Genomic DNA, 15,099 nt, shown 5'->3' on the forward strand with positions numbered 1-15,099 from the left:
GGAGCTATGACACAAAAAAGCATAACAAAATCAATATACTACTGTGCTAATGAAAAGTAATCCACTATGTTAATGCTAGTGAGCCAAATTTAGTGACATACTAGACTCATTATTTGTATTGCTAAGATAGGTCAAGACACTGTGCTAAGACAGCACTGTACTACATTGCAATGCTATTCTTGGTATTCAAACTGTGGTAACCTAAACATGTCTCAATAAGCATAAAAATAACAATAAAAATTAAACTATAAGGGATTTTTTTTTTTTTGTGATAAGAGTAGGTCTCTAAACCCTTTAGAGTTAGCATTAGTAAAGGCACATGATGCAAGAAAGCAAGCTTATATAGCATCAGCCAAAAAAAAAAAAAAAAAACCCTTCGTTTCACCCATCCACTTGCTCCAAATGTTTGTCTAGTTCTGACTTGAATCTATTTAAACTATCAACTTCTACAACAACAGATGGAAGTTTTTTCCAGCAATCAACCACCTGCTGATTAAAGGCAAACTTCTGCACATGAATCCTACGACTGTCTTTCCTCAATTTGAATTTATGCACCCTCAGGCGATTATTCTGAGCAAGAGGAAGAATCCCATCAGCGCTGAGCATGCTCAAACCGTTCAAGGCTTTATACACCTCAATCAGATCACCTCACAGGTGCCTAGTCTCCAGACACTGTAATTTGCAAAACTTAAGCCTTTCTTCATAAGAGCAACCCTTTGTTCCATTCACTAATCATGTTGCCCTTCTCTGTACTCTTTCCAGCAGCTCTACATTCTTCTTAAAATGAGGCCTCCAGACCTGTATACAGTACTCAAGGTGTAGCCTGACCATTGCCTTATATAAGGGGATAATCACCTCCTTATCCCTGCTAGAAAAATTCCTAGCAGGAATTTTTCTAGCAGGGATAACACACAGTTGATATGTTACTCTGGGGTTACTGCTACCCACATGCAGTACTTTACATTTGTCAATGTTAAACTTCAGTTGCCACCTCTCAGCCCATCGTCTCAACTTTTCTAGATCCTGTTGCAGCAGCATGCTGTCATTAACAACTCTGCTGACCTTGGTATCATCTGCAAACTTGGACATTAAGCTTGATAAACCATCATCAATGTCACTAATAAATACAGAAAACAACAATGGACCCAACATTGAACCTTGGGGTACTCCACTAATAAGCCGACCGGGCTAGCCGAGTGGGTAAAGTACCTGCCCGGCAACCCAAAGGTCGCGGGTTCGATTCCCGCCTCGGGCTTGGATCAAAGTACTGCAAAAACCTTGGGAGGTGCAATATGGCCACAGAAGCCAATGCGCCAATAACTACCAAATCAAAAAAAAAAAAAAAAAAACTCCACTAATAACATTAGTCCACGAAAAGCAGTGTTCATTGATTACCACTCTGTCTTCTCCCACTCAACTATCCCTTTTTCCACAGCAGCAATTTGCCTCCAATGCCACATTGCTCCAATTTGTGCAGCAATCTTCCATGTGCAACATATCAAAAGCCTTTCTAAGATCCAAATATAATATGAAAATTATTCTTTGCATGCAGTTCCTTTGTGACCACATCATAGTATCTAATCAAATTGGTCAGACAAGGCTTCCCCTTAAGAAACCCATGCTTTGTCTGAGCTATAACTGAAGTCTTGTCTAGATAATCCTGCAGTGCTTCTTTAACCAGTGCCTCCATTAATTTCCCTGGAACAGAAGTTAAACTAACTGGTCTGTAATTACTTGTGTCACCCTTTGATCCTCCTTTGTGAATTGGGATCACATTTGCACATCTCCAGTCCATGGATAACTCCCCTGAGTCCAAGGAAGCTCTGATAATTATGGCTAAGAGTTTGCTTACTTCCTTTGCTGCCTCCTTTAATATAACTGGATAGATTCCATCCACCCTGGGTGCCTTTTTTATGTTTATCTTCAACAATTTCTCCTCCACTTTCCTCTAAGTTATTACAAAATCATATAGCTCACTGCCAGAGTTTAATTCACCTCCCTGAATAACTCCTCATGTGTGAATGTATATGCAAGATACTCATTTAGTTTGTTAGCCACCTGAGCAGGATCATCAACAGTTGAACCATCAATATCCAGTGGACCAATCTGATTCATTACCTTCCTTCTAGAGTTTATATAAGTACAGGCAACCCCCATATAACACGGTACTTCTACAACATGGTTTTGCTCTAACACGATTGATAAATTGCGGAAATCCTCTCACAACACGGTACTTCAATGAGGTTTCGCTCTAACACGGTTTGAGAATTGCTGGAAATCTTGCATAACATGGTATTTTTGAGCTTTTGCTGGGAAAACCCTACTATTATGTTAGATGCAAATTTTCAATGTTTCCATTACTTTTGGTGAATCCCTGCTGTTGACTCATTTAGTTATCACCTTTGTGATATTTTTCTGAAGCATATTTCTGGAGGTCACTACCACAAAACAATAAAAACAAATTTGCTGTTTCCAGTTTATTGGTCTTTTCTCTTAGTGTAATCAATTATAAACGGGTAGTAAACTCTATCTTCTTGCATTTGCTATAGTACCGACAGCTGGAATTCTGTGGGTTTTCACATTATTATGGTGAAATGTGTTCCCCCTTCCATGAAATATTCAATCATATAAAAAGCATAAATAAATTTTCAGAATCTCATTACTCCATATCGCATTAATTCATTCCTGGAACTCAAGGTTACCCACAAAATAATTATAAGTGATATTCCGATAAAATTTAACTACATTGATATGGTTTCAAATTTATTCAAAGAATTTTGGCAAGACAGGATAAGCATGATCTTTATTTTACTATTTGCTGGTTTCATTTAATGTCTCATTATCAATGGCTTTAAGTCTATTTCAGCTTTATAAAAAAAAAAAAAAAATCTTATTAAATGTTCAACAATATTACTATCAAATTTTTGTGACAGATGTGAAAAGAATTCTACAAGAATCATGATTTTGGCACTGCAAATATAGTAAGCCCTTGGTAAAACAGTTGTTTCAGCTGCATATGAAACAAATTATTAAGTATTGATTATGAAACAAATTCATTTTGTTTCATAATCAATACTAGAATATGTTTTGAGAAATTATGTATAACAGACAGACTATATTAAAATAATATATAAATAATAATGAAACAAACAATTTATTTAAACACAATTAAACTTACCAGGACATTTTACTTCACAATCTTCTTTTGTTTCAAAATTGTTGCTGTTACCACCACAGCCACTGTATAAAAACTGCTCACACTGATATGTATCTTTATTATAAAACCAACGAATCATTTGCATACGGCACATGCCTACTGCTTGAGGCTGGTCACAAACTGGTACTAAAATGATAATACATTTTAAGTTGTAAATACATCAACGAAAAATTAATTTATATATCTTGGCTTTAAAATACAATATTATTTTGGATTTGGTTACATGCATTGTTAGAAGAGGAGAGAGAGAGAAAAAAAAAAAACACATACCCCTTTTGCATATACATATCCTTCATTCCAAGAATTTTTCATTTACATATATAATAGACCTAACACCTCTTTTAGGTCACATTTCAATGCAATGCCTGAAATAATTTGAAAGTGTTTGTATCTTTGAATTTCATTTCAATCTTTGAGAACACTTCAGTCCCATTAATAACAATGGCTGAAAGTTGGCTATTAAAGCTTAGGCATATGGCAGTAAAAGGTTTTATGGCTGTCTTTCAGTTGCTGTTATTGGAGGGACCAAACAAAACATCCTCAATGACAAAAACTGAATGCAGGGATATGCAAAGTTTAAGTTATTTCAATTACATATTTCAAATCAACTCCACAACCTTTACAATCATAGTATTAAAAAGCAAATGCAGCCCAGTTTTGGGGAATGAAACTTTCTCCAAGCAGGCAGCATCAACTGCCCTTCCTCTATAGGCAGTTGACACTGACAGCTTGGGGGAATTTAAAGGTCAGCTGGATAGGTACCTAGGTGTAGAAGGAATGACACAGGTAGTAATTTTATTTTATTTATTTTTTTGGCTGGTATAACAAAAGCAAAGGGCTTCCTTGCACTTCATGGCTAATAACTATTAAAGGTATATACAACTTTTGTTATATTTAATTGGAAGTTTTAATTCTATAAACCCCTGGGCTACTCATTTAGATTTGATACATTAGTTACAGATTGACATATATTTGCTAATAGAAGCCAATGATTGAGAGTAGTGGTATTGAAACAGCTTTCACAGTGGTGCCTCAGATGCAACAAAATGATGGATTCACCTTTTTGGTTATGACATTTGTTTGAAGGATATCAACAAACAACTTAGGTCAATTAAGGCCACCGTAGCTGAGTGGTCAGGTGCATGGGTGCCTAAGTACACATGCCTTGAGTGATCTGGGTTCAAGCCCGTGACTGCTGAATACGGTGCTGTTTCTTGTATTCTCTGTACCTTGTGAACTCCTCTGACCATGGTCGTCCCGGAGTATAAACAGAAAATTTATTTATTTATTTTAGATAACAGTACTATTTGTAATGTGAGCATAAGCCCAAGCATTTGTGGCTGTACTTCAGATGTGCTTTCTAGTACCATCCTGAAGGTACAAAACATCATGAAAGATGGATATTGAATGCAAAGATGCTTACATCTCTGCATTCAATTTCCAAATTACACTAAAGAATACACTTGATACATTAGTCACAGATTGACATATATTTGCTAATAGAAGCCAATGACAGAGTAATGGTATTGAAACAGCTTTCACAGTGGTGCCTCAGATGAAACAAAATGATGGATTCACCTTTTTGGTTATGACATTTATTTGAAGGATATCAACAAACAACTTAGGTCAACTAGTAGATAACAGTACTATTTGTAATGTGAGCATAAGCTCAAGCATTTGTGGCTGTACTTCAGATGTGCTTTCTGGCTCCTCAAATAGGCCTCTGAGGTTGTGTATATTCATATTACGTTCTTAGCGTTTTTTCACCAACCTTTCATGGAGTAAAATAAAATTAAAATAAAATAAAACAAAACAAATCTTGATAACTATATTTACAATAACCTGTATTTACAAAATATCCATCATCACCATCATCTTCTCCACTTCCACCTGCCCTTCAGCAACAAGTTGTTGCAGTTCTTCAGTTGAAAGTTCTTTTTCATGGGACTGAAGCAACTCTAAGTCTTCTCCCTCCAGTTTCTCAAAACCAACCTGCTTTGTGAGGGAAACACAATGTGCTTTTAATTTAGGAAGCCTCTTTGCAGGATCTAAGCCTTTAAAATCGTGAATAAAATCTGGTAAAAGAGGCTCCAAATACCATGCAAGCAGTCTTGTCACTTTGTTCCAAACCTCCACAATTATGTCAATTGTATTCTTTATGCCTTTAGCCAGCGGGTGGTTGGTTGGTGGAACAGACTTCCATCCCTTGTGGTGGAGGTTGATAGCCTAAATAAGTTTAAAGCTCAGCTGGACAGGTATTTTGAACAAACAGAGGGGTGAAGTGGAAGTGGTTTTTTTTTTTTTTTTTTTTTTTTGGCTGATGCTGCATAAGCTTGCTTTCTTGCATCAAATGCCTCTACTAATGCTGAATCGCTTCCAGAAGTCCATGACTGTTGGTGCAATTTTGCCCTCTGTTTCAACTATCAACATCTTAAAATGCAAGTTTTGTATAATAGTGTTTAAAAGCAGCAATTACTCCTTGGTCATGTGTCTGGATAAGAGATGTTGTGTTAGGGGGTAAAAACAGGATTTTGATGTTTGGTGACAGTTCAGCAAAGGCTGAGCATAACAATTAAAATATCAAAATCTAAATTTTTATTTTTGCAGTAGCTTTGAAACACATCCAGTAGAAGACCAGCAAAGATCTTCCCTGTCATCCGCCCTCTTCTGCTACTCCTAAAGTAAACACCCAGGGTAGACTTTACAATCCCTTATAATGCTCGTGGATTGGCTGAATGATAAACAACAACAGGCTTCAGTTTCAAGTTGGCATTTGCTCCTAACATAACAGTCAATCTATCCTTAGCAGCCACAAAGTCTGGAGCTCATGTTTCCTCTCTTGAGATATATATTTTTGTGATGGCATTTTTTTCCAATATATCCTGTTTCATCAAAGTTGAAAATTTGGTTTAGTGTATAGCTCTCTTCCTCAACTAGTTTTTTTAGTATTAGCGGAAATGCCTTTCATCTGCACTCGCAGCTTCACCTGATAATTTTGCATTACGTTTACAGAAATTATTAAACCAGCCACTACTGGCAGTAAAGCGAGGCACTTCGAGGGTTTTCAGCTTTATTTCTGAGGTGTTCAAATATTGCTAATGCTTTTATCATAAGCAAACTTGTTCCTGATCTCTTCTTTGTTTGATCTTTTTTGGTCCAATTTCTTTGTCTTGATCTAATGGATTCTGTTACTCTTTGAGTTGTTCCTGCTATAAAAGATGCTTTTATTTTCTCTGCTTTCTTACTAATTGTTCCCAGCATTGCCTCATTTAGGCCTGTAGCATACACAAGATCACATTCTTTAATTCCGCTCAAAGTGTTTCGCAATTTCATATTTTTCCTATATTGATATTGCTTTTCTTTTTCTCTCTGAACCTGCAGTATCTTCATCAGCACGCTTCATTTTTATTTGACTCATTTTTAAGTAATAAAGCGCAATTACAGTATAAAAAGAACAAGATGAAGAGGCTCACTTGATATACACAAACAAAGTAGTGTGCATACAAAAAACTCAGTAAACAATGCAGTAAGCATTGCATTCAGATGGGGTGATTCGCAGCATTCGAATGCCATTTCTTGTAAATGCAAAGGTGAACCGTGCATAAGCAAATTCAATTTGTGTTATATGAAACACTGTTCCCCTATTTATAAATTGTGTACGATTGAATTTGTGTAGTTTAAACACATGTTATACAAGGACTGACTATATTCCCCGTTGAATACTTTAATTGATCAGAAAGCAGTAAAAACAAGATTTAGTTAGTTAGAAACAGTATACAGCCACTCCCCGGCTTAAGTAATACTCAACTTATGGAAATTTGACTTTACATAAGTTTTTGCTGGCCAGTGCAAACTTAAAAAAAATCGTGGAAACTTATTTTGCATCCCATTTGTCTGCAGTCTTGTCTAGATGATCCTGCATTGCTTCTTTAACCATTGACTCCATTACTATCCCTAGAACAGAAATTAAACTAACAGGTCTGCAATTACTTGTGTCACCCTTTGATAATCCTTTGTGAATTGGAGGATACATTTGCAAATCTTCAGTTTGTGGGGACCCCCATTATCTATTGTCCCCAAAGGGGACAATATCTCCTACCCTTTGCTCTTAAGTTATTACAAAATCATTTAGCTCCCTGTTAGAGTTTGATAAATTTTTGGCTTCCACTTCCCTACACAATTCCTCATGGTGAGAAGGTAGATACAAAATACTCATTCAGTTTGTCAGCTACCTGAGCAGGATCATCAATATCAAGTAGACAAATCTGATTTACCCCCTTTGTTCTAGAGTTTATATAAGTAAAGAAGTCTGTTGTTTTTCTTTGCATCCTTTTCCAAAGATTTCTTGTAATCTGCCTTTGCTTGCCTAACGTCCTTTTCACTTGATTACAGAATAAGATATTCTGTAATCAAGTGAAATCTACCATAGGCTTCTATGTTGCCTAATAATTTATATGCATTTCATGCATTTTTCTCTTCCAAGAGTCTCATTAGTTCATCTGACATCCATTTAGGCCTAAACCTTGAACAATATTTCTTAGTTGGTATGAAAAGAGTAGTAACTATAAGATTAATTCCTTGAATGCTTCCCATTTAGAATTTGGTGTTAGTAACATCAAATGTTGGTTCCACTGTATAGAATTTAAAAACCGTCTGAGACCACTGTAGTCACCTTCACAAAGGCAAAAACCCTTCCCTTTACCTCTGATGGTAGTTACATTAGCATAGGCATATGATGCAAGAAAGCAAGCTTATTCAGCATCAGCCAAAAAAAAAACAAAAAAACACACCACTCCCATTTCACCCCTCCGTTCGCTCGAAATACCTGTCCAGTTGAGCCTTAAATTTGTTTAGGCTATCAACTTCAACAACAAGTGATGGAAGTCGGTTCCACCAACCAACCACCCGCTGGCCAAAGGCAAATTTCCGCACATCTATCCGACATCCGTCCTTCCTCAATTTGAATTTATGCCCTCTGAGCTGATTATTCTGAGCAAGATGAAGAATCCCATTGGCATTGAGCATGCTCAAACCATTCAAAGCCTTATAAACCTCTATCAGATCACCTCGCCGGTGCCTAGTCTCCAGACTCTGTAATTCGCAAAACTTAAGCCTTTCTTCGTAAGAGCAACCCTTTGTTCCATTCACTAATCTTGTTGCCCTTCTCTGTACCCATTCCAGCAGCTCTACATTTTTCTTGAAATGAGGCCTCCAGACCTGTATACAGTACTCAAGATGTGGCCTAAACATTTTTGAGTAAATTTCAAATCATTACATTGTGACCTAGTCACCTAGTGGTTCCTTTAGTATTAGCATTAGTAGAGAAATATGATGCAAGAAAGCAAGCTTATACAGCATCTGCCAAAAAAAAAAAAAAAAAACCCACTTTCCGATATCATCCATTCATTCACTCCTTTATCTGCAGATTTTGGACAAGTGTGGTGCACACACACACGCACACAAGGTTCTCAAACCCTATAGTGTCCATTAATCAGTTCCTCACAGATAACTTACACAGTTCCATCATTTCTGATCATGTGCACCTGTTTGTGGTGACCACCTTCACAGAAGGTGGTAGTCACAAGGTCATGACCACCTTGCCAAGGCATCTCTCAACAAGACAACACTCCATATTACAGGAGTTCAATGGCATTTGAATGTTCAATGCCTACTCCATCCTTCCATGGCTGCCAAATTCTCCCAATCTCAGTTCAGCTGAACACATGTGGCATGTTGTGGAGCAGGCACTCGGTACCAGGAGCCAGGCAACTAGTGTCCTTGGTCCCTGGTACCATCAAATACACAGGAACTGTGGGGTGTGCTGTGGTTAGCATGGGCCTACATGCCCCTTCCAGCACTTTATGGTCTATGCCATAATGAATCCAGGTTTTTATCCAGTTTCCTAAAATTTTGCATTAAGAACAATTATCTAGTGTTATTCCTAGTGTAAAGCTATCACAATACGCATATATACACATATTACAAAAAAAGGAATAAAATATCAGAAAAAAAATAAAAGTAAAAATAAGAAGTAAATAGTTAACCACATAAATAAAAATGAAACTATAGAAATAAACATTAAAATATATACATATACAACCACTACCCATTTTTTTTCAATAAGCAACTACTGATGGCTACTCATAGGAGGTCACAGTACAGTCAGTCCTCGTATAACACGTGTTTACATTACACGAATTTGATCATACACAATTTATAAATAGGGGAACAATATCTTATATAACACGAACCGAATTCGCTTATGCACGATTCGCCTTTGTGTTTACAAGAAATGGCAGTCGAACGCGGAATCACCCCAACTGAACACAACACGATAGGAATGAAGAGAAGATTCTGAAAATGTATTTATGTTTTATATTAGTGAAGGGGAAACACATTTCACCATAATAACATAAAAACCAACACAATTCCAGCTATCGGTATAATCACAAATGCAATTAGATAGAGTTTACTACCAGTTTATAACAGATTCCACTAGTAGAAACGCAACTGGAAATTGTTTTTATTGTTTTATGGTAGTATCCCCTAGAAATGTGCTTTAGTAAAATGTGAGGTGTTAATAGTGTATCTCAGCCTTTTCGGTGTTGTTTATTCAGTTGCTACACGTGCGCAGCTTTGTTTATGTGTATCAAAGGTGCCACCTCGTTTTGTAATTGTGCTTTATTCCCTAAAAATGAGTAAAATACTTAAAAGGTGTGAAAAGAAAGCGTCCTGGTGAAGACACTGCAGATTCGGAGAGAAAAAAAAAAAAAAAAAAGCAATATCGATAAACAGAGGCGGACTGGATCAAAAATTCTTGCCCGGGATAATTTATAGTGGCCTCATACTATGGTTTATGGACAAAATCACACCGGCCTCTGGCCCATCAGGGTTTCCCCAGTAAGCCTTATGGCCAGTCTGCCACTGTCGATAGCGAAAAAATATGAAACTGAAACGCTTTGAGCGAAATGAAAGACCATGTGATATTGCATGTGCTACAGCCCTAAATGAGGCAATGTCGAGAATTACAAAGAATGCAGAGAAAATAAAAACAACTTTCATAGCAGGAACAACTCAAAGTGTAATTAAAATCCATTAGATTAAGACACAAAGAATTGGAAGAGATGCAATGGCTGTCAACTGTTTGGATAGAAAATAAAAAAAAAAAACAAGTTTGCTTACGATAGAAGCAAAAGCAATATTTTATTACGTAAAAATATTTTATTAAAATATTAATGGTAATAAAATACGTATTTTATTACCATTATTTATCGTGTTTGGTAATGTTTTGGTTACAAATGTGTGTTCAATCTTGGGTGGTCGGCACCTAACCCTATTTTTCCCATAGGGCCTGTTGTTTATATTGCACGAGGGTTTCTAGGAACACAACTATCGTGCTATACAAGGAGTGACTGTATTTCTTTCTTGAGCTGTAATGTTTCACTTCTGGCAACTTGATGAAAGGGCTACAGGAAGGCACATACATAGCTACCTTCCTACTAACAGGTTATATCATAAAACGATGAGGCATAGACACTGGGTCTGTAACCAAATTGGTACCAGAGCTGAGCTTAGGAGATGCATGGTAGCCTTTGACCCTTCAAGTAAGATCCAGTTCTTGCTCCTGGTCTTTGCAATCACGAGTCAAGCATCATCAGGGGATACAGGCAAATGGAACCATTAATGTTCTGGATTCTGCATTTGAGAGGGAGAAATTTAAAAAAAAAAAAAATTTTTTTTGGTCCTTTCTTTCCCATGTTTTTTGAATTATCTTATAGGTACTAAAAAGAGTGCTGGAACTTAATATGTAATACCTTGGCAAGGTGCCATGGGGTAAAATTTGTTTACATTCTATTTTCTTTTTAAACTCCCATGTGGATAGCCACATAAGGTCAAAGGAGTTTACAAGATAAAGAATACAAGAACATTTTAGTATTTAGCAGTTATTTTGCTGTTTACAATGTTCTACGCACAGTTGACTCAAATGAATACTATTGTTCCTTGCACTGACCACTCAGCTACATCAGGTTTCAAAACATTGCATACCTAGAAGAAATTGATACGTTCTAGAAGAACTCACAAGTTCAAGGATTTAGGTGTCCTATTCAGATCTGACCTTGATCCCTCTTCCCATGTTGGTCATATAATATCTCACACTAAGTTTCTTGGATTAATCAAGTGTTCTTCCTCTATTTTCAAGAGTGACAAATTTATAATTCTTCTCTACAAGCAGCTTTTACTTCCCATTTGATTAATTTAAGCCAAATTAAATTCATAAAAATTCCTTCCACCCTGATAAGATTTTCTGCATGGTGTTTCACACTAACAACTTCATTACTACATTTTGGTGGGAGTCACTTACTTTATATCAGTCCACAACAGGAATATCTTTCTCACAAACTTGAGAGAATTCAAATTAGATTCATTAAATTCTTATGCTATCGAAATCACATTGTCTTTCACCATCAAAATTATGAAGCTCTTTGTGGTCGCTTCAAAATCATTCTTCTTCACTCTAGATGACAACTCCATGAGTCTCTTTTTGTCTACAATATCATAAACTTTGTTATCGATTCTCCATCTCTTCTTTTGAACAAATACCATTTTGCTATACCCTGTTTGAATTCTCGTTATAAAATCAATTTCTCACTGCCTGTTCCTCATATTCATTGCTTACTTGGTTGTCCTCTGTTTAGATTCCTTCAGGTAATGAATACCTACAATACTGATTTTACTCTTAATCCATCTATCTATAAGAATTTGCTCCTTACTGTTTTCTTAATGTAAATTTTGTATATATTTACATTCTAGTTTTGTATTTTCTGTAACTCCTAGCGTTCTCACCTTTATTTAGAGTCTGTGTGCCCTGTGTGTGAGAAACATGTATATATAAATGAATTGCATGTGGGCAAATGTGCTCTAATTGTTATTATCAGTTGGTATATAATTTATTTGAGAGCACTTATATTAAAAGCCTGTCTGATATTAAAATTTAGTTGGAATTTAGAACTCAAGGACTGGGTTATGTTTTATAGAGAGCTACTTAATGGCATGAGTGCGGCTAATACTTATTTTCTAACAAACAAGATTTTGTGTTTCAGTAAAGTATAGCATGTATATATTATTACTAATTGCTTACTGCCTACACTGATACTTTTTTTACTGTAAGGAACAGTAAAGACCAAATCTTCACTGCCCTATTAATGACAGTATATAATTTGAGCTTGCATGTCCAAGAAGAACTAGTCTTCAGTTATAGAGTATACGATATGTTAACTTTCTTATTCTTTTCCCACTGTCATTTACAGACAGTGGTAATGGTATCATAACCATTATTACAATTAGAGCAAGAGGTAGCTCTGGTACATATTATACACTACTTTCCACACTAATTTTTGCATTTTGGTTTTGCACTAAGGGACTAAGGCATCAGTATATGGTTCATATAATTCTACTGGCTGATAAACTCAAATGGGTTGTATTCCTGGGGTGAGGAATGCAACCCATGCCCGAGAATGACTAACTTGGCCACAGTGTGAAAACTTAAATTCCTTCCACCTTGATACAATTTGAACTCAGACCTTTCTGCATGGTGTTTCACACTAACAACTTCATTACTACATTTTGGTGGGAGTCACTTACTTTATATCAGTTCACAACTTAAAAGAAAAATATTTTAATGAGAAGGGCAAAAAAAAATTTAGTGTATGAAATTATGTGGTAATTATCATATTCACCTGCCTCGCCATCCTTTTCTTTCTTTTCTTTCTTCTGCTTTTCCCCTCCTTCCCACCTTGTTCTGCCTTACCAGGTTTTTTTTTTTTTTTTTTTTTGTTAGTTGTTGGCGCATTGGCTTCTGTGGCCATAATGCACCTCCCAAAGTTTTTTGCATTTTTACTCTGATCCAAGCCCAAGGCGAGATTCAAACCCGCGACCTTTGGGTTGCCAGGCAGGACTTTACCCACTTGGCTAGCCCGGTCGGCTTATCTTCTCTTACTTTCCATCATTTTATTATCTTCCTCCCATTTCTCTGCCACTCCACAGTATAATTACAAGTTTATGCAATGGCGACATTTAAGATTAGAATTCCTGACTACAAGAAATGATATCATTTCAAGAAAAAAAGTAATATTAAATTTATTTGACAATATGTATTTAAAATACAAGAAAACAGTATTTATTATAGAAATTTGATTCTTACCTGGTTGCTCACACTCATTCCGGCATTTCTCTAAGGATATAAAATTATTATCATTGCCACCACATCCACTATATATAAATGGCTCACATCGATGGCTACTTTGGTTGAAAAAGAAATGAGTGTTAAACCCACGGCAGGTTCCCGTATCCAGAAGTTGAGTGCACTTCCCTGAAAAACATGTTATAAAACTGTTCATGAATAATTTATAATAAATCTCATTTGTGATTCAACTGATGAGGTCGTACATATAAATTGCAATTTTATCAGACAAATTAAGTGAAAGATGATATAATCACACAATGCATAGTGACAAAACTAATTAAAAATTTACCTTGAAAGTCTAAAAATGTAAAGGATTTACGAGTATCACTGTTTATAATGGTCCTGCTCATTCTTTCTTGGTATGTTATAGCATGTTTCTGTCAGTTTCAAATAATTTCTGCATGGCTTTTTAAAATTTTATTGGAATATAAGCATAAATATTTTGTACTCAAATGAAATGAAGCATATTACATTTCTCTATCAAAACACTGGAGGATGCAGTTAGAATTTATCATCCTTACCACTAGTTCCATAAGGCGTATACTGTATCTCTGAAATGTCCCCACCCCCAGCAATCTGAGAACAACCTGATATTAAAATTGAATGCCCTACAAAAAGCATATTAAAATAATACTGAAATAGTTTTAACATAAAACCATATTAGAAATGTCTGGGAACAATGTTCACAACACAGGTAAAACCTGGTCTGCTACCTAGTATACCTGTTTATTTTTCATTTTTCCAATTCTAATATCCTAAAATGGCATACTTAAAAATCAGCAGTAACCCACAAACAGGTTAGTAACAGTAAAAATGTACAAAAATTAAAATCTCAGTAAAAAGAAACAAATAAAAAAGAAAATGCATTTTTGTGTGTGTGTGTGTGTGTGTGTGTGTGTGTGTGTGTGTGTGTGTGTGTGTGTGTGTGTCATTTTTAAAAATCGAAAAATTTTTTACAGCTTGTCCAATAAAATATGAGTGCATGAGGCTCAGTCAGAGAGGGTTAAAAGCACTAAAACGTGAATGGCAGACAGTCATAAAATACTGACATATAGTAAACATACGTGTGATGGTTAAAATGATGTCACACTGCTTGCACACATGTGGATCAGAAGAAAAGAATTTTTTTTTTTTTTTTTTTTTATGTAAACCCTAAACACGAGAGGTATTAGAACCTATAGTACTTAGTACCGTGCTTGGGTTGGAGGTTGAGAAGATGAAAGAAGATATTTGTTGACATTGGACTTGAACTTCTGTAGATTGTAATTTTCAGGAAATACATATGAAGGAAGGTTGTTCCAGAAAACGGCAGTTGAATGAATAAATGAGGAAGATGAAAAGTTGGTTCTGTGAGTTTGAAGTTGGACAGTAAATGGATGTTGGCTGGTGGCAGCACGTGTTCGGACTGTTTTGAAAGAGAGAGTGGGAATTATAGAATCCAATTCAGAAGAACAGTGCCCATGGAAGTATCTGTAGAAGAGGCATGCAGCAGAAACAGTACATCTATGAGACAGCGAGATTAATGGGTTCTAAAAAGATTTAGAACCCATTACAACAAAGATGAAAAAGTTTAAAGAAACAGGTTCCGTCAATGATTAACCATGAGTTGGAAGGCCAAGTTAATAGTGATAGTTATTTG

The 15,099-nt window shown here is 36.0% G+C and overlaps 1 protein-coding gene across 1 annotated transcript in view; it reads right to left on the bottom strand.

Annotated features, from left to right (window-relative positions):
- The window catches only part of LOC150088423 (uncharacterized), a 291,584-nt gene that overhangs the window by 74,672 nt on the left and 201,813 nt on the right, over nucleotides 1-15,099 (bottom strand). The window contains exons 24-25 of the mRNA XM_090370152.1: nucleotides 13,419-13,586; nucleotides 3,179-3,343 (exon numbers count right to left, since the gene is read on the bottom strand). Of these exons, the coding sequence (XP_090226278.1) occupies nucleotides 3,179-3,343; nucleotides 13,419-13,586 (333 nt within the window). The remainder of the gene's footprint in view (nucleotides 1-3,178; nucleotides 3,344-13,418; nucleotides 13,587-15,099) is intronic.

Source organism: Mastigoproctus giganteus, chromosome 3 (assembly GCF_048544385.1).
Source record: "Mastigoproctus giganteus isolate SK-2022 chromosome 3, ASM4854438v1, whole genome shotgun sequence".
Lineage (NCBI taxonomy): Eukaryota > Metazoa > Arthropoda > Arachnida > Uropygi > Thelyphonidae > Mastigoproctus > Mastigoproctus giganteus.